The sequence below is a fragment of the Podarcis bocagei genome (assembly GCF_964188305.1).
Source record: "Podarcis bocagei genome assembly, chromosome: 9".
NCBI lineage: Eukaryota > Metazoa > Chordata > Lepidosauria > Squamata > Lacertidae > Podarcis > Podarcis bocagei.
Window position 1 is genome coordinate 28,014,292 of NC_138134.1, and position 20,827 is coordinate 28,035,118.

Here is a 20,827-nt window from a genome sequence, read left to right on the forward strand (position 1 = left end):
ACTGCACAACCCTGTAACTTTGCTTAAAGGTACCCCTGCCCGTACGGGCCAGTCGTGTCCGACTCTAGGGTTGTGCGCCCATCTCACTTAAGAGGCCGGGGGCCAGCGCTGGCCGCAGACACTTCCAGGTCACGTGGCCAGCGTGACAAGCTGCATCTGGCGAGCCAGTGCAGCACACGGAAACACCGTTTACCTTCCCGCTAGTAAGCGGTCCCTATTTATCTACTTGCACTCGGGGGTGCTTTCAAACTGCTAGGTTGGCAGGCGCTGGGACCGCACCCCGCCGCAGGGATTCGAACCGCCGACCTGACGATCGGCAAGTCCTAGGCGCTGAGGTTTTACCCACAGCGCCACCCGCGTCCCTGTAACTCTGCTTACAGCATAGTAATAACAGCAGACAATAAAAAGAATGCCAGTGCACAATCCATCACAGCTGGGCACATTTCAGTCCATTAAAATTTAAATTCTCCAGAATTCCAGGATGGGACAGCCTTACTAGGGCTCCCTCCTATATACACATGCACCTTTATCTTTTAAGGACTGCATGAGCTCTCCATCACTTGTGTGATACAGCAAGAGAGGACTCAGTGGACATAGGTCTGGTGCTGTCACAGGCACAAACCAATAGGTGCCTTGCCCAGTTCACATTTCATCTGGCATTGGCAGATTGCTGAGATGAACTAAGGAGGAGGTGGTAGGGAGAATACATTTGTTTTCCCTAAGGAACAAAGTATTACAAGTTTATCTTTAAGAAATGTAGTATCCACACAATAGATACTATGGCTTGGCCCTAAGGAAGTTAATTTAAGTAACTTCATGGAAGGAAACATTCCCTATCCTCATTTTCGCCATGCAGTCAATTATGCCCCCTGAAAGGATGGGCTAGGGAGTGTCAGGAGTCAGAATTAAGCGCAGGTCAGCAATAAAAAACATGATGTCATTGCAGTTAAGTCTTTAGTCAAAGAAACCAAAACAGTGCAGGCCTAGTGATCCCAGCAACTCTTCCCTAGGCTTGGGCAATATATCACCCAGGACCGATATGAGGGTAAGACTGTGATGGTGGTTTCACTCAGCTAGTGAAACCACCACAGTTCCTGAGTCCCTCTGCTACCAGCACAGCAAGGTAGCAGGCAGGACAGCTTGTTCCTCCCTCCTTTTCTTGAAAATGCTTGGCTGAGGAGCACGTGGCTGCCCTCACCTCAGCCAAGCAGTTTTATGGAGCCCCCAACCTGCCACCAGCTGGCATGAGCCAGTGGTGGGGTGGGGGCTCCGTTAAACTGCTCCTGCTCCCCAGCTGAGGAAGCATTCTTCTACTTGCACACAAGTAGGAGGATTAGGGATCTCAGGCTGATGTGCGCAAATAAGACCCCGTCACTCTAGCATGTGCATGCGCTGGATGAACAGAGATTCTGCTTCATGCTGCCTGGCTGAAAGGGCCATGCCAGCAAAGACAAGGGGAGCCCTGATGACGGAGCCTGTCAGGTTCAGTCTCAGCACTCCTTCCATCTTCAGGCAAGGAAGGGGGAGAGCAAGCAGTCTCTTTCTCTGAGGAAAAGGAAGCCGCTTCCCTGCCCCCCCTCCTTGCCAGCAAAGCTGAAGGAGCCCTGCAAACGGAGCCTGTCAGGCTGTGTTTGCAGGGCTCTCTCCATCTTGGGGAGCTGAGGCCTAGCTCAGCTGGGGGGTGGAAGCCTTCGTGCCAAGCAGCAGGCTGGGGCCAGCTGCATTCACCCCAGCCTGCAAAGCCCTGGGGTAAAAGCACCTTAGCTCCTGCGCAGTGAGAGCTGAAGCGGTTTCACCCAGGGTCTCACAGGCTGGGGCCAACGCAGCTCTTTTAACATAGTGATATATCGCCAAACTGTGATGTTTGGCTGGTGATACACTGCAATGTTGAAAATCTAATATTGCCCAGCCCTAGTCTTGCCCCAATCAAACAGCTATGAGGACTGAAGGTCCCCACCTTTCCACCACTTTCTAAGGCTCCACCTCTGCAGGGTCTTCCCCAAGCAGTCGCAAACTGTGTCTGCACAAAACCAATCTCCGTTCTTTTCATTTCTCTGCATGTTCTAGGATACTAGGGGAGGGGAGCTGGTCACAAGAGGAGGGGTGTATCCCTCAACTCTGCCTCTTGCCCAACCTCCTCTCCAGCTTCAGAGTCAGAACTTCTCTCTGCCACAGCCTCTTTCTGCTCACTAAACTCTGTTTTCTGCTTCGAACACCACCTCCCCCCAGTCTGCTTCTCCTCCTCCCTCGGACCATTCATTGTTGTCCCACCACCAATCCCCTGGCTCTGGGGATTCCCCAGGTGGTGCCTCCCACCACTCCTCTGCATCCAGCCAGTCCATGAGAGGGAGCTACTGGGGGAGGGGTGGGAAGCATCCCTTCCATGAACTAACTTATATTCAAATCCAATATTAGTTTTTGATAACTCTTCCTCCTTCGATAGGCCTCCCCCCACACACGTATACAAACTACTCATCCCACATTGTTCAAGAGAGTCCTCTGATTCTCCAGATAGACTTTGGTGGGTGCAGGTAGTCACAGAGATTAAGGGACAGGGAACTTTTTGACCTTGGTGAAGTTAACTTACCTTAGGATCCAAGCCTCTGTGGAAAGATGTCTAGATTCCCTTGGCAAATTAGTAAACAACTGCCTGGTTATTATATGAAAATACAGTCATGTACAAGAGAATAGGAAGGAAGATATAGGGAAAGGATCAGAGCTTAACTGTAGCTGATTGACAAGCTAACCAAATAAATAGTAAGTTAGAATAATTTGCATTTCTATAGAATATTCAAGTGCTCAAAGTACTCCATATGCATAATGAGTTGTAGTCTCTACAACAACCTGTAAGCAACCTATTTTTAACTTCAAAGGACTATTATTTAACAAGCTTTTCCAGCTAAGTAAAAATGAAAGCTGTTCAATTTTTTTTCTTTAAATGCATCCATTTGTCCTGTTTAAGGTTTCAGGTTCTGTATAACTATACTCCTAGGAATGAAGATGAATTGGAGCTCAGAGAGGGAGATGTCATTGATGTGATGGAAAAATGTGATGATGGATGGTTTGTGGGTATGTTAATTTTAAATTTAGTAGTGCTCTAGGATATATGTGCTACCTCAGAGATTGCATAGCAGGATACTCTCAGTACTTTGTGGCTGGCAAATCAGACTTCATGAGATACCTGCAGTGACACTAAACCTGTTAGAATCTTTTCAAAAACCTTTGGTATGAATTGTATCACACTGTTTAGAAAGAATGTGGCAAGCATTAATGCCTTCACACACACAATGCATATCATCCCCTTACCTAGAGTTCTGCAGATGCTGTAAAGCACGCATGGAGCTTGCACAAAGGGCCAGCTCCAAAAAATGTTTTGAGCTTCCCAAATCCCATAACCATTTGTATCTCAGTCACTGATAATGCAGCAGTATGCCAACCAGTGTAGGGTGTTTGGGCTCTTGCATCCCAAGCATGAGCTGTTGACTGGCAAGGTTTACAGATGACCACTATATGAGACCTGGCCAAGTCAGAGGCAGTGTGTATTCATCTTCCTGCTTCTAACTGGCGGGATTGCTTGCTTGACAGGAGAGCACACCCTCAGAATTGTCTTGCACCACTGAGATTGCAATATTCAGAGCTCAGTGGCTCCCTCCATTTACACCTCAGCAAATGCCTGGCATTGACACATGCTAAGCATTGGTCATAGAAGGCTTCCCCATTAACTTCGATGGAACAAGCATTTGAGTAACACTTGTTCCCTGTTAAGAAAACACTGTCCAACAAAACTGAATATAGGACTTGGGAAGAACCATGGATGATATCAGAGGTTTCTTCGAAGTTTCAACTGCATCTACCTGTACTGCTGAAGAGGCAAGCTGCATTTTAAAAACATCTTGCCGCCTCATCAATGTGAGCTGCTGTAATTAAAACTTCCAACAGTTCTACCTTTTTCCTGTTTTGCACCTGCAGCTTAGGTGTAGGAAACTTTGACTCTCCAGATATTGTTGAACTACAGCTCCCATTATCTCTCACCACTAACCATGCTGGCGGGGGTTGAAGGGAATTGTAGCTCAGTGACACCTGGAGGGCTAAAGGTTTCCCAAACCTACCGTGGCTTTATTGAATGTGATATTTAATTCCCTTTTGCAATGTATTATTCCATGTTTTCCAAACCACATAGCTGAATATACTAATGAAGGATGCTAAAATGAAATGTAACTATCTTCTCTAGAGAGCAATATGTTACCACTACTGCCATGTTTCACTTATTACTTCTACTTTCAGGAACCTCCAGAAGAACAAAATTCTTTGGTACTTTCCCTGGAAACTATGTCAAGAGGCTGTGAAATGTTGCTTATTTTTTTCCTACTTATTTATGCTGCATTTCTGCAACACATCTGCATATAAAGCTGCTAGAAAACATGCTCCACCAGTCTTCTGTTATGCTGCTTTGCAATTCCAGGTAGATGTCATCTAGTTCATCCTCACAATTCCCATCCTCATCCGCCAGCCAGCAGTATTACCGTTAACAGCTACAATGGGATAACTCAGCTTTTATGAAACAAGAGGAATTAGTTCAACCTTTAGTACATCTTTTTCTGTATGCATTAAATATTTGCCTGCCCCTACCAATCTGAAATATGCCAAGAAGAAAAAGCTTAATGGAAGGTACATTGTGACACTCCAAGTGGTTATCCATATTATTTGAGGGAAATTGCAGTACTGTCCTTAAGAAAAATGTTTTATCTTCTTTCACCTCATATAAAGAACAGGTTGTGGCTTACTACTTTTCAATCATTGTTTTGAGTTTTCACATTCTTTTTAAGCTCAGCAGCATATGTTGCTTTTACGTTGCTGTGTCACACATTTGCCTGTTTTTAACTCATTTGCAATATAGAATAATCACTCAGACATATAGCTTCCATGGCCTTGTATGTTGCAACATATGCAGAGTGGTTATAAAATTTTGAGCAGGAATAATTCAAAAGGAGAATTGCTCTTAATAGTTGACAAGCCATGACTTCTGGTTGGATCTCAAAGATTTCATGAGGCTTGAGTGAACGGAGGTCAAACATTGGTTAAATCTCCCGTTTCCACAGCTAAGAGCAGCTTCATGCATGAAGCTATTTGCAAATACAGTAAGCACAACTTGCACTTCCTGCATCTGTACACATTAATGTCCGGGAGGGCATGCAGATGTTCCTAAAGCAGTGTTCTCTCTCCATAGAGAAAATATGTTAGTCATACATTAATGATGTGCACAAAGACAGGAAGCAGATGAAATGCATCTTCTGTATTTGCATATGTTAATGCCCTAAGTCAGGAGAGAAGTATGCATGTCTTTGCAAGAAGAAGTAGATCTTCCTATTGCAAGTGCATGTTCAAAGGCCCCGCTTCCAACATCAGCGATATGGGCAAACTTATCCCAAAGGAGTCCATGTTTACTGCTTAATATTAAAGAAGTGTACAAAACAAAACAAAAATACTGGGAAACAATTAAGCAAACCAATAATGAAATTGTTGATGTCGTATGCTTCTCTACTACATCAAAAATACCCTGAGTTCAACAGAATATCTGAAAGTCTAGTACAGTATTCAACATTCATTTATCATACAAAGTTTCTGCAACAAAAAAACCAATATCCAGTGCACAATTTTACTGCAACACTGAGTTGGGGGAATTCTGCAGAAAGTATCACACAATGCTTTTATTTTTTCCTACATATGTATACACATACATTAATAAACCTGAACAATATTTTCTTCCTGGCCCTCCAGCATTAAAAGAAAGAAACAGAAAGGCACAAAAATGAACACAGGTACATGTGGGTGGATGTAATGAAATAGTATGAAATATTTGAATATAGTATTTGTTTTCCTTATGCAAAGAGAGGCATCAATAGTGTATGAGGGAAAACACATGATTTCCCACATCTATGGCTTTATGTAAGAGTCCAGATTTGGTTTTGCTGGCAACCATATAGAAGGCAAAAACAAAACAAAACAAAACCCTTTTTTGGGTAAAGGACAGATCTTCTCACAAATATTTGTAGTCTTGTAGCATTTTGTACATATGGGTTGTTTTTTTTGTACAGAGCCATTTTATTGTTGGGGTTTTTTTGAAGAAGAAAACCTACCCCCCCCTTCCACTAATAAATATCAACATTTCCTCGTCTTCTTTACCCCTGTCCTCCTCCCAATGTATAAGCACATTTGGATAGTGCAATTCTGTAAAATAGCATTTGCTGCAAATTTGCTGCAAAAGTTTTATGAAGTATAATATGGTTTTACCAGCCAAATCTTTAAAAAATGTACATATGTCTTTATTATGGAGAAATGTCAGTAAGACAGACAATAAATCATATTTGTGCAGCATACCTTTATTACTGCAAATTTCATGGCAAAAGCTTTATATTTCAAAGGCTTTCCATTATAAACTAGATGTGCATGCAGCTTTGCTGTGAAATCAATACCTATCTTTGATGCCATTTATGATGGAAGACTTAAATGTCTGTTGCCTGTGATATTTTAAAAAAAGCACTGTTTCTATTCTCTATCTGATTTTAATAGAACATTTTTCATACCTGGCTTTCAGGTAATTGACTTTGAATTCTTACATGCAAAGGGTCTCTGTGTTTTTTCCCTTGAATAGACTTCTAATAAAATTTGCTTGGAGTACACTGGTATGCCTTTTTGATTAGCATCCTTACTGGAAATCATCACACATTTAAGTTGAATATGCTAGAATTAAAATCCTGAACAGCAAGGTTCATTATCCTATAAACAACAGAGGCACCAGAGAAAGCAACGACACAGTGCCTTTTCTGCTGCTGCTTCTACAACAAATAGGATATCATTTACCCAGTGTGGTTCCTCTTTAGCACATAAACAGGACAATGGCCTATATCCACCAACAGCATACAAATAAATATGCCTACCTTGACCCAAAAACCTACCCCACCGCACAAACATGCAAACAAGCCACACTGCAACCAACTGAACACAACCAACCGAATTCTGAACCCTCCAAACTCTCACAATGGCAATATCTAAACAAAGGACCTATCCACATGTCACACTAGGCAACAGAATGAAAGAACAACACCCCCATCTTTCTCCTTTCCTTTCTCTCTCCTCATTTTCCCCAACTGTAATTTTCTCTGTTTATTTGCCTGTTTTTTAACACAAGAAAAACTAATTAAAAACTAATTTTAAAAAATAGGATATCATGACCCCAGGCAATAATGTAAGCTGGGGAAATAAAGAGACTGTAAGAATATAGGCATTATGCTGAAGCTAAGCACAGCACACATGCACAGCTAGCAGGGAAACGGTCACACTGTGTGTTTTTCCTGAACACACAGATCAGCCATAAAGTATAGTTCTTATACCACACATCAGTCTACAAAGCTCAGAGTATTTTAAATGCAAAGAAAGAGACCGCACAGCAAATGTTTCATCCATTTTTATCAGGAATAATCACAGAGAGAAAAATGGGTGGAGATAGTATATCATTGTGTCATACGAAAGTGTTGAATGGCAAATGCTGATGATAGCCATACTGTGTGCAGCAATTGTTTCCCCTCCATTAAACATGACTCATCATCAAGCGTGGGGAATAAGAAAGGGAGTACTAATAAACAACAATGTGTTAAGCTGCTTTACAAATACAGTATATTTTCTTGGCCATGGAATCCTAGACTCTGAAGCACTGCAGCGGATCTGTGTCCCACATTTTAATATTGGCATGTCCCAACAGCCCTGCATAGCATTCAAAGGAGCCTCATGCATACTTTGCTAAAGGATTTATTCCTAAAATGAATGACCACTCCACGATAATTAATTTTGTGCACAGAGTGCTACTGTCTGGCTTTTAACGTGCTAGAAGTTCCCTGTAGAAAGTGGAGCTTTAAGTCAGGCCTGCCCACCTGTCAAAATAGTCATCTAGCCTATTCTTAATTCTTTTGCACATTTTCTGACTTTCCCTATGTTAATCTGTCACAAACAATAGTAGAAGTTAACTGCTTCATTATCACTTCTTACCTGCAGAGCAATTAAGGTTTGCCAATTACTCTGATGCATCAGCAGGTTTCCTAATTGTTGCTCCTTTAAAAAAGGTCCTGGAGCTGTGCTCCCCTCCATTCTCCCTCCACTATATCGTCTGTGTTAGTTAGAGCATGGTGCTATGAACACCAAGGTTGCAGGTTAAAGTAAAGAGAATAATTTAAATCCTGGAAATGGCTAAATTCTGAATAAAAAATTTCTTCGGGACTCTAAGTATGATGGCATACAAGGTATAACATTTGAGACCTTCAAATTAGCTCAGTTGGTTAGAGTGTGATGCTGATAAGGGTTTAATCCCCATACAGAACAGCTGCATTGCAGAGGACAGGACTAGGTGAGCTTTGGGGATCACTTCCAACTCTAATTCTATGATTAAATTATTTTACTTGGTTTAAAAATCTAATTTTTATTTGACCCCTCAGCTTTTGTTACATCCCAAGCACTGCCTGCAAATAAATATGGTTTAGTTATTTGGTGGGAAATCAGTTATTATGGTGTAAGTATTACAGTTTAAGCGATAGTGTGGGAAGATGTCAAGACAAGCAAAGCCTGTATCTCAGAAGTGACAATTTAAAAACAATCTGATATTTCACAAAAGAGCGGAGGAAAGCACCAGCTGGAGCATTATGCTGTCCTTGTTTGTATGTTTTATCCTTCATTCCACAATCTAGACCCTATCTTACTTTATCTAGAAATCAATTTTAAATTCATGTATTATGCCTACACTCCACACATTTAAAGCACCTCAATTGCCCTGAAGAATCCTCAGAACTGTAGTTTGCTACAGGTGCTGGGAATTGTAGCTCTGCGAGGGGTAAGCTCTAGCTACCAGGGTCCTCTGAGAGAAATAATGTCTTCTAAAGTTTGCACTGTTCTCTCCTCCACTTGCAATATGTTCCTTACTAACAACCTTGTGAGGTAGGTTAAGCATGGGGAAAGTGACTACTCCAAGGTCAGCCAGTGAATTTCATCACTGGATGAGGAATTTGAACTTCAGTCTACCTAATCGCAGTCTAACATACTAACCATTATACTACACTGGCTTCAGCAAAGGGAAGGAACTGCAGAAAAATCAGACCAGCCAAGAATACATCAATAGGCCAAAGAAATTGGAGTAATAACTCCTTATACTGTATAACCTTTTCTGGCCAAGTTTGTACAGTAATCTCTGCAAATCAGAGATTGTTGGCTATAGATTCCTCCAATAACCCTCGACAGCCTGGCAGTGTGGTTTGACCTAAAGTAATCCTCTCCATTCACTACACAGAAGTTGGTGGGAAGTTTCTACAGTTCTTATATAACGCAGTGGGAATTCTTTAATTCCTGCAATGGGTTAACAGGAACATGGGGTGCACATTTAAAAAACAAAATGATCTGTCACCAAACATGAAATAGCACAGAGCTATCTGAAGAAGCATTAAGTAAGCATCTTTCCAACAGGGTTTTAGGTCACTGCTATTTTTACTCCCTTGGAAGAGCTGCAGGTATGTTAGTGGGGTAGCCTTGAAACTGGCAGAGTTGTGACAACGGACAAAATATAAGCGTTTAGCTACTGAACTGTCCTTCAGACAATGCCTTATTCTTAAATGTGCAAGGCAAAATGTGTTCATTCGGCTATACCCCCGAAAACATCAATTCAAATTCCTTTGTACACTTAAAGCTCATGAAATAATAAGTCTGTTTCAAGTTCCTGCCAAACTGACAGTCAGCTACATGTGGTTTAAATACATTCAAAGTAACACTAAAATGCTGCAAAGGCTCTCAAAGTGAGAACCAGTTCAAATTTATTCTTGTATTCTTATTATAATATAGCTATCAAACTTGTGACAAGCTCATCATCTAATATGAACAAATTACGGTAAGTGGACAAAGGGAACTAAGATGCAAAACACTCCTCTTACAAGGAAGCTCTGTACAATTGCCTTAAAGAAAAGTCACCTCTCCTCAAAATGATGGTTTAGAGCAAGAAAAAGCCAACCAAAAGAATCCAATCACATATACAGAAAAAAGCTTTTTGATTTTGGAAAAAGGCAAGAAAGGGGAGGGCATGACAGAGGTGTACAAAACTATTCCTCATGTGCAGAAAGCGGATACAGTGAAGTTTTGCCTTCCTCTCTCCAAGGTCATCTAACAAAGCTGAATGTTGGAATACTCAGACCAGATAAAAGGAAGTACTTCTTCACTCAGTGCATAGTTAATAGTATGGATTTCACCTTCAGAAAATGTAGTGGTCACCAACTCGGGTGGCTTTAAAAGGAGCTTTGACAGATTCATGGAGGATAAATCTATCAATGACTACTAGTCATGATGGCTGCATACTACTTCCAGTATCAAATGCATTACACCTGAACACCAGTTGCTGGGGAACACAAGTGGGGAGAGTGCTGTTGAACTCATGTCCTGTTTGTGGGCTTCACACCGACACCTGGTTGGCCACTGTGAGAACAGGATGCGGGACTACATGGGTCTTTGGTCTGAGCCAACAAAGCTATTCTTTATGTTCTTAGGAATTTTTTTTCACAGCTGCCATAAATTTTTATCTGTTTAAAAATCAAACTCAAGTGGCTTTTGGAATACTCTTAAATCAGTTTAAATCAACAAATAAGCAGAGGTAAACATAGTGAGGTAAACATAGGTCATCTTGAGGCAGTTACCCCAAAGCTGTAATTTGGCCTGTAAGCCACTAGTTGCTGTCCACTGACACAATGCACAACCACATTATTGGCAACCTCTTGTTTCCACCAAGAGAGACAGATTGTGAGATATTTGGAGGTTATTTTCAATATAATTCAATATAATTATTTTCAAACATGTGATTTGCCACCCTTCCACAATCCACAAATACATACAAAATGAAAACACTGCAACGTGTCAAACAATAAAATCTAAACTGCAGATAAAAGCAATAAAGTGTAAAAGGTACAGTTGTTAAAAATGGTTAAAAAACCTCTAGAAAACAAGATAAAAAGAGTTTTTCCTGGTGCCTACCAAAAGAACATTTTTCCCACTCCCTAATCACTTCAAATGGCAGGGGCACCCAGATAAAAGCCTCTGATTTTGATCTTTGTGTACAAGCAGGCTAACTTAATCCTTCAGGTATCCAGACATCAAGCCATTTGGGGCTTTAAATGCAAGCACCAGCACTTGAATCATTCCTAGAAACATACCAGGAGTCAGCACAGTTGTTTTGGGCATTGGAAAAACACAGGCTAATAGCTGTATTTTGAACTAACTACAGTTTCTGAACAGTCTACAAGGGCAACCCTGCATACAACACATTACAAAAGCCAGCTTTACCAATAGGCAGATTGAGACAGACATCATTAGGTCAAGTGCTGAGGGTCAGGGAATGACAGAGCTGTGTGCGCGCTACATGGCCTGCTCTGTGCCACTAAAGCTAGCCTGTTGCATTCAGGTACAATGGAAGATGTTGTCTCATTGCCAGTGTCAAAAAAAGATTTGACTACTAGTCTAGCTGGCTTTTCTACATGGAATACGGTGAGGCACCACCATCCTGCGCTTCTCCTGAGTCAGCAAAATGTCTTTGGTCACTCCTGCATTTCAGCAGTGAAATCTGGAGAATATGTTGCATGGTTGACAGCCTTCCCCAACCTCAGGTTGCACTACAGCCCCATCATCTCTCATCATTTGCCGTGCTGGCTGTGGATAACAGGAGCTGTAGTCCAACTGGGGACCCAAGTCTAGGAAAGGCTACTCTACTGACAGCACTCTTACCTCACTTTTTTTGGGTTGTAGTAGGGATAGGGAGTCTCTTCGAAAGGATGACACTTTGCACTAGCAAGAATTGTCAGCACAACAGAAAGCAGTTGCCCATTTTTGCCATTGTATCAGGGAAGGGGGGAGCTATGTTGAAGCTCTATTTGAGGTACAGTGGTACCTTGGGTTAAGTACTTAATTTGTTCCGGAGGTCCGTTCTTAACCTGAAACTGTTCTTAACCTGTAGCACCACTTTAGCTAATGGGGGACTCCTGCTGCCGCCGGGCCGCCGGAGCACGATTTCTGTTCTTATCCTGAAGCAAAGTTCTTAACCTGAAGCACTATTTCTGGGTTAGCGGAGCCTGTAACCTGAAGCATATGTAACCTGAAGCGTATGTAAGCCGAGGTACCACTGTATTCACTGGGGGAAATGGATATCCATCTCAATTATATTATCTCAAGCTAAACACAAGTGTCACTACTTAATGCTGCTATTTATGCTAACTCCCCTTCGGAGAAACACACACAGCTCCCTGGTGTGGCTCCCCTTCATTACATACACAACCCTACAAAACAACAAGAACCCACCAACAGCATACCCATCAATATGGCTAACTTAACCCAACAACCCTCTGCCTCACACACACAAACAAAACACACTGCAGTCAACTGAAGGCAACCAACCATGCCCTGGGCCCTCCAACCTCTTTCACCACCGATGAAAACTAATAAATTAATAGAAAGAGAACCTACTCATGTGATGCTGACATATGCTATGTAAAAGAATGAAAGTACATTACCCCACTTCTCTTTCCCCTCTTACTCCCCACCTCTCTTCTCTCCCAACCTTATACTGTCTGTAACATTAGTGTCTCACATTGAATATAAATGATCTGTATAAAGGATTATATGAACAGAAAGCAGAGACGCTGTATGTACTTTCCTAACCCAATAAAATCTTTAATAAAAACAATTTTTTTTAAAAGGAAACCTACACAGCTTCTGAGAATTCACCAGTGCTGTCATGTTTTCAGCCTTCTCACTCTATCTTTAAAGCCTACAAAACTCTATCCTTAAAGACAATAAAATTCACTTTATATCAGTGCAGAAGAAATAAGATAAAGATTTGCTGGTGGTTAATTGTGTTTGGAAATGATAGTGTTTTCTACTTCGAGTCTTCAAAAATGAGGTGGGGTAAAAGGTCTAAATACATAAATAAAATACTTTTACAAAATGCAATTGCTGAAAGTCTGTGTGTGTGTGTGTGTGTGTGTGTGCCCGCGCACCCTACATGTCATGCAAAATGTTTGAATCCAATAAGAAACCCAAGGAAAGAAAATGAAACTGCAGTGCCAAAGCACATAGGCAGCTCCAGGAAAGGGCTATTTATGCTCTGCAGTTCTGCACAACTTAGCTCTGTAGCAAGCGCTGATTTCGGGATCTTGTGTACAATGTGGAATTCTGGGAATGTAGTCTGTGATAATCCATGGTTGGGTGATGTCATATCTAATCTAGGTTCTGGTACACAGAGGTTTCCCCTGGAGCAAAATAGCATTCACTTGCTGAGTGGCATTGCAGAACTGCTCCTGAGTGACAACGTGGAACGTGTTAAGTTTCTTTTTTGCTCTGCACACTTCGCTGGTCAGCTCAGCAGTACATTTTGTCCCAGAATAGTTACATGGTGACACAGATGCCAACTATTGGTTCCTTTTCTGGACTCCCAAAAATCCTCTCTTAAAAAAAAAAAAAGAACTACAACAAGAGAACTGTTGTGATTGTAGTACAGTGGTACCTCAGGTTACAGACGCTTCAGGTTACAGATTCCGCTAACCCAGAAATAGTACCTCAGGTTAAGAACTTTGGTTCAGGATGAGAACAGAAATCGAGCTCCAGTGGCACGGCAGCAGGAGGCCCCATTAGCTAAAGTGGTGCTTCAGGTTAAGAACAATTTCAGGTTAAGAACAGACCTCTGGAACAAATTAAGTACTTAACCCAAGGTACCACTGTAGTTATGAGACTGAGGGACAAACCAGTAAAGGTCTGCTTTGAATCTCTGTCACAAAATCACTAAGTGGTTTAAGTAAACCAAACCCAATCCTCACCCATTGTCTCCCATCTTAAATAGGGGGCTAATAATACTGACCAGCTTTACAGGATTGGGGAGATACAAGACAATCCAAGGATATATCTTCAAACATTTTAGGACAATTCTTAGGGGGAAACCATAACTGTTGAAAGGAATATAATACTGCTTTAAATATATAGTGCCGATAAGGTCTTTGAAAAGGGCTATCACATAATAGTCCAAATGTATTTTCTTCTGCTCCAGAAGATACATCCCAAACCAATGGATTCAAATTACAAGAATAAGGATTTAGACTAAACTTTAGAAAAAACTTACTGATGAGGTGAGCTATTTGACAGTGGGACAGACTGACTCAGAAGGTGGAGGACTCTCCATTAGAGGAGTTTAAGCAGTGGCTTGGGAGCCACCTCTCAGGCATGCTGTAGTGGTAGGTTTGTTGAATTGTCAGGGGATCGGACTAAATGACCTTCACTGACCCAAATCCAGGATTCTATGATCTGATGAAGTGGACACTAGTCTACAAAAGCTTATGCCATCATAAATCTGGTATTATTTAAGGTGCTGCGGGCCTGTTTCTTGTTAATAAAGCCTAAGTGAATGAAAAATGTTCTGCCCTGGTCTTATTTGAAATCTCAGAGAAGCTAACAGAGGTTGCTATGGGCTTCTAATCCACATCTGGACAGCTGCTTAGCTTCAAGAATGCTACAGCATTAGGTGTTCTCAGACCATTTACTGGGCCTAGTTCCTGTGTTAATTTGCTTTTCTGCAAAACAGATGGCTTTGAGTACTTTCCTGAGGATGTACCATTATTCCTCATAATAAATCTATAGCACTGCTTTTAAACTGCACAGATTTCACTAAGACAGATTAATGAAGGTGGTTATTTGGGTGACCGGACAAATAACAACTGTGGCAATTTCAGAAAGATCACAGGGGGTGCAGCAGTCCTGCTCCATTAAAGTCAAACATTGTTTTATGCCAGCTGGTTTTCATTTTTCATTTTCTTGGTTAAAATACGGATTGCCTTCTATGTTAGCTATTAGTCACCTATTTTTGGCTGCCCTTGCCCCAGAATAATTTCATATCAGATATATTGTGGTAAATTAAAATGACAGCAACCAAACACAGTTGCTTATTGGAGCACTGTTTAAAGGGGGGCCAGGGCTAGCATCTGTGGTGTGCCCTTTGGAGGCTCTGTGGGGCTGCCCAAGAATCAGGGCTGGCTTAAGGCATTTTGGCACCTGAGGCAAACCATAAAATGGTGTCCCACCCCAGGTAATAAGGACTGAAGGAACAATGGGAGAATAAAGACCTACTTCAGAAACAAGGGTGGGAGGAGACCAGCAGTGCCTCCTATTTGCCAAGAGCAGCAGCAGCGGGCAATGCACTTGTCCCCCTGCAGATCCAGCCACCTGAGGCGGTCACCTCACCTTGCCTCATGGGTGGGTTGGCCCTGTCAAGAATGCTGCACATTGATCTACACTTGGTTATGAGCCCAGCCTGGAAGAATCCAATGGGTCAAAGGCGTGGCCAACAGAATCTGGAGCTTACTTGCTTTTCAGTCAGTTAATATGGCTCACTAAAAGAATCCAGAGCAATTGCTCCATCATTCAAAGTAGAATTTCCTTCCAGGGATAGGCTATGTCCCAAGTACAGGAGGCTGTAATGTGAAACAGGAAAGAATACATGCAGTGCCCCAAGACGCTTCAAGATTCCAGCTACTATAAGACTTACAGCGGTACCTCGGGTTAAGTGCTTAATTCATTCCGGAGGTCTGTTCTTAACCTGAAACTGTTCTTAACCTGAAGCACCACTTTAGCTAATGGGGCCTCCAGCTGCCGCTGTGCCACCAGAGCCCGATTTCTGTTCTTATCCTGAAGCAAAGTTCTTAACCTGAAGCACTATTTCTGGGTTAGCGGAGTGTGTAACATGAAGCGTATGTAACCTGAAGCATATGTAACCCAGGGTATCACTGTATTAAGGATTTATTTTGCCAGTTTGTTTCATTGACACTGATTTATTTGTTGTCTTCTTCTGACTTTCAAACTGACAAAGTTTGATATCTTTGAACAGGTAAATTTAGCCTCTTCTCACTTTCTCACACCTCTGTTAAATGCCACAAGGCATGAATAACAGCTATTTAAGAACTCAGTGGACTTTGTGAATTCTACATTCTCTCAAAATTCTGACAGTGCAAACAGAGACTGTAGTTTTGATCCAGGTAGCTTATGGAACTGTACATGATTTTAGTTCCCCAAGGATATGGATAAACTAACCATCTTTAGTACAGTAATGACAGGTGTCTCCAAAAACAGTCAAAGATCAGAAAGTAATAAGGTATTTTTGCATTCCTGGAGGGTTTAGCATGCAAAACCCAATACAATCATGAAAACTGAGCTCTTGTACATCCCATTAACTTCATTTGGAGGGTTAAGAAGAAGTGCTTAACTTTGGCCCGAATGTGCCATAAGTGTTTGCAAAGGTAATATCACACAGACAAGTTCAAGCACAGTGTGAATTCCTCCTCATATTTTACTGCATTTTTCCTGATGTGGCAACAGCCTTCTCAATTGCTAAAGAGTGAACTTTGAGAACAACAACTAAAGACACTAGGCAAGACACATTAGGATTTTGTCGTCTTCTTACCATCTCATATTTTTTGAATTGGTCCTGCCTATATTTCTCACATGTACTTCTCCAAAGTAGTTCATCTGTAGAGCCAATCCCTGTTTACTCTATAAACTATTTTATCTGGCAACTCTATTTATGAAACACACAGACCCCCTACCCTAAGATTCAAGTTACATTCTGCCTTGTGTGAGTGGGCATGTTTGCTTATGATTTCAAGCAACAAGCTGGAGCAGCTCCCTCCATTTACTCACAAGTGGGTGCACCAGGTGGCCTTTTCAAGGTCCATGTTTATTTTCCTTGTTCGTCTTTGCCCTGTGACTGCTTCCTACATGTACATAGTATGCTCACAATCTCATGAAAGATGGCGCAGGGACAGACAAGAAGCAATGAAACAACGAGAGGAGAGGAGAGGAAGGACTGATGCAGATCCCTGGTTAGCCTCATACAACACTATGTTGAAAGAAGAGAGGGGTGGAACCTTATATCTTATCTACAGCAATCTCTGAATGACTACATATGTCAACTCACTGAAAAGCCTGAGTATGACTAACTAGATTCTGTATCTGCCAAACTGCTGGCTTGCGTCCCATCCCCAGACTGAAAACATGTCACCATATTTGTCTTGCAGCTGTTGCTGTTTGTTAAAGGCCAATAAACAAGGCCAAATTTTCTATGGCAACCATGGCTAAAGCATTAGCCATGTCCCCAATCAAAGCTGTGAAAAAATGTCACCAAGACTCAAATGTTATCAACTGATTTATCCCAGCTGTAAAAATGTAAGAGAACCTACATCCCTACTGACCAGAGTCAGTCCTACTGCCTCAGGTGTCACAAGACTAAGCTGTCATAGTAGGTTCCAGAACACACAATGGCACTTCAGCAGGCTGGTGTTCATTTCAAAAGAATTTTTATATTTCATACCACTTAACAAAAACATAAACAAAAAAATTGGAAAATGTCTCCTTAAGATTTTCAGTTATGAAGAAAGCAGATATTAACAAACTGGCTCAACCAATTTCATTCAGGTCACCTCCAAACTGTCAGTATAAGGTAAAGGTAAAGGGACCCCTGACCGTTAGGTCCAGTCGTGGCCGACTCTGGGGTTGTGGCGCTCATCTCGCTTTATTGGCCGAGGGAGCCGGCGTACAGCTTCCGGGTCATGTGGCCAGCATGACTAAGCAGCTTCTAGCGAACCAGAGCAGCGCACGGAAATGCCGTTTACCTTCCCACCGGAGCGGTACCTATTTATCTACTTGCACTTTGACGTGGTTTCAAACTGCTAGGTGGGCAGGAGCTGGGACCGAGCAACGGGAGCTCACCCTGTGGCAGGGATTTGAACCGCCAACCTTCTGATCGACAAGCCCTAGGTTCTGTGATTTAGACCACAGCGCCAGTACTGGATTCAAATGCATACCAGGAAATTTAGATATGCTCAATTAAAGTTAATTAAAGCAGTCTGTCACCCCAACACAACAAAGGCATTTTTGTAAAAGTGAGGGTTTTGTGCTTAGGACAGTGACAGGGAAATGCACTAAAAATGAGTGGGATGAACGAACGATTAACAGGAAGGCATACAAACGTTGAAGCAGCAATTTAGACTAAAATGCTCAATGTCATAGGAAACAAATCTGAGCAGTGTAAAGCAAACAACAAATGAATATTCAATAAAGACTGGCCTAAGGCTGAACACTCACCCTATATTTCCTCCAAAGAATCCCGGGAGCCGCAGTTTACACCTCACAGAGCTACAATTCCCAGCAGCCTTAACAAACCACAGTTCCCAGGATTCTTTGGGAAAAGTCATGTGCTTTAAAGGTATATACAGCCACATTCTAACCTCCATGCAAGTAAATCAGGCTGAAAGCTCAAAGAGATAATCTGGAGGAGCCCTGCGACAAACAGCTATGTAAATTTTAAAAATGGATTCAAAATACTTTTGAGAAACCAAATTCTGGTCTGTCTGCACACAGATTCTCATGCTATGTGCTGGGAAGGTAAATTATAATCAAATCAAACCAAGCAATTGTTTAGCCCAATAGTTTCTATAGGTACCATCAAGCCTAATTCCGAAGTCATATGATCATGTCTCACTTCGGGGATTAAACGTGATACCTCCCTCCAAGTACCACAAGTAATTAACTACTAATTTACAGCCCTACCCATCATGAACTGTAATTCATTAACTCCCAAAAAGTAACAGATCCTCATCAAGTGCTTCAGGCAGCTCATCTTGGATGTCATGGAAGGATAGCAGATTGTTAGTTATTTCATCTATTATTGTTGCATTTTTATTTCCATCAAGAAGCACATATGGGATTTTCTGTTTCAAGTGCCAAAATAACCTGGCCAGCCTTGGATATGCTTTGGGTTGCCCTGGGCAAGATAAAGACACCAACAAATGTAATCAATAATAATATTCTGCACCTTGATTTAGGGTATGTCTGCATCACTACATATTCCACATCCAGGATGCTCCTACTGCTAGTTTTTGAAGCCACGTTCACGTTAGCCACAATCCATATCAATCCTGTAGTTCACGGGTGTCAAACACAAGGCCCGCGGGCCGAATCCGGCCCGCCAGACCTTGTCATGTGGCCCGTGTAGCTGCCAGCCCGCTTCCCCCTGCGAGGCGGCACGCTGTGGGCGGGGATGGGGGGCTGGAAGGCAGACGGTGGAGAAAGCGAAGCCGCTCCCTTCCCGCGCCGTTACTCGGCCAGCCTGAGAGAAAATTTCTGAGGCGGCGGCGGCCTTCGTCCAGGGTCGGGGGGCCATAGCGGGACTTTGCCCTCCCGGCAGCCTGGAGCATCTGGAGCTGGGGCGGCGGAGTCGTCGCCGTCACTTCTTCTCCTTCTCCTCCTCCTCCGAGGAGGAGGCGGGCGAAGCGGCCAGGGCGGCTGGCGGGAGCGTGGCGGCGGGGGCCGTGCTGCAGATGGGCATGGTGGAGTGGGGCCGAGGAGGGGTGCCTTCGCCCTCGGAGCCCGACGCCTGGGAGGGCCCGCCGAGAGCGGGAGGCAGCGGAGGTGCAGGCGGCGCAGCGAAAAGGAGGAAGGCGGAGGGGAAGGCAGGCCAGCAGCCTTGCTCCGCCGGAGGCGCCCCGACGCTGACGCCGCGTTTCCCTCACGAGGAGACGGACAAGGAGGTTGCTGAGCAGCCGCCGCCTCGCCTGGGCCAAAGGGATGGTGCACCGCCTGCGAGGTGAGTCGCCGCCCGGCCGGGCCCTTCCGTCGCCCTTCCCGACTCGCATCTCTCCTGTTTCACCTTATTACTTTTATGTTACTCGCGAGTCTTCTGCTCTGAAGACAGATGCAAATAATCCGTTCAGCTCCTCTGCAATCTCCTTTCCCACCTTTAGCACACCTTGTTGGCTAAAGGCTCTACCACAGACATGTCCAAAGTCCATTTCGGGGGCCTAATCCGGCCCCTTCGGCAGTTTATGGGGTAAAATCCTCACAAAACCCCTCAACAACTTCAACTCTAAAAAAAAAAAAAAGCTCAACAATTTCAATCCTAAAAAAAGCGCAACAACTTTGGTTGGCCCTCACGGCCCTCCTTCACTTCATCAAATCTGGCCCTCCTTGAAAAAAGTTTGGGCACCCCTGCTGTAGTTTCCTGTCAAATACTGCTGATTCATGTGTTACTTCTAAGAGACCACCTTCCATTCAAGCAGAAAACTAACAGCATTCACTTAGTACTTCAGAATGGTGTGAACAGCTTCATTAATTGGGAATTCAAGCAGGTTGCAAGGGAAAACTTAAAAGATTGTGCATGCTTGGTGAAGACATTCCTGCCCCATCTCTGATGCGAACACCATGCAAATATGGCTTGAAACACGGGGGGGGGGGGGATATATTTGCTACATTTAAAACTACTAATGTGAACATAGCCTTAGGGAGAGCACTATTTGCTATTCTGCCTTGGGCTGCAAAATGTCTTGAGCAGGCCATGAGTGCTTCATTGTAAATGCCTTCCTCACCTGCTTTGCAATTTTGTTCTGTGATGGTAACCATGTTGGCAAAAAAACCTTCATCATGAAGGGGGGGGGGATCAAACCTTTACATTACACCAAATCATGTCAACGGCATCCAAAGCATGAATTGGGGACGCCTGAATTCAAATCCCTTTGCAGTTCTGAATGTCACTGCATGGCCTTGGGCACTCTTGTCATACAATCCACCTCACAGGGTTGTTGTGAAAACAGAATATGACACCCTGAGTTCTTTGGAAAAAAACAGAATGCAAATTGTGTGAAATTCAGCCTTTTCTCTTGGCCAAAAGGCAGGACAAACACACTAAGAAATAAAATGAATTCATGAATAAATCTTATAGTAG

The 20,827-nt window shown here is 42.9% G+C and overlaps 1 protein-coding gene and 1 long non-coding RNA gene across 47 annotated transcripts in view; one reads left to right on the top strand and one right to left on the bottom strand.

The window, feature by feature from the left end:
* SORBS2 (sorbin and SH3 domain containing 2) overlaps positions 1-6,680 on the top strand; it is a gene marked incomplete at its 3' end in the record, with an annotated part of 184,846 nt that extends 178,166 nt beyond the window's left edge. For 20 of the 39 annotated variants that reach the window (XR_014011709.1, XR_014011710.1, XR_014011711.1 and 17 more), the window contains one exon: positions 2,963-3,051. Coding sequence is in view for 18 of the 39 variants with exons in the window: in XM_081208605.1 (XP_081064731.1) it covers positions 2,963-3,069; positions 4,285-4,346 (169 nt within the window). Of the gene's footprint in view, positions 1-2,962; positions 3,071-4,284 lie in introns of those variants that run through there. The other 19 variants (XM_081208605.1, XM_081208609.1, XM_081208611.1 and 16 more) reach the window with 3 other exon arrangements.
* LOC308595167 overlaps positions 1-20,827 on the bottom strand; it is a 109,646-nt gene that overhangs the window by 60,459 nt on the left and 28,360 nt on the right. The window lies entirely within an intron of this gene.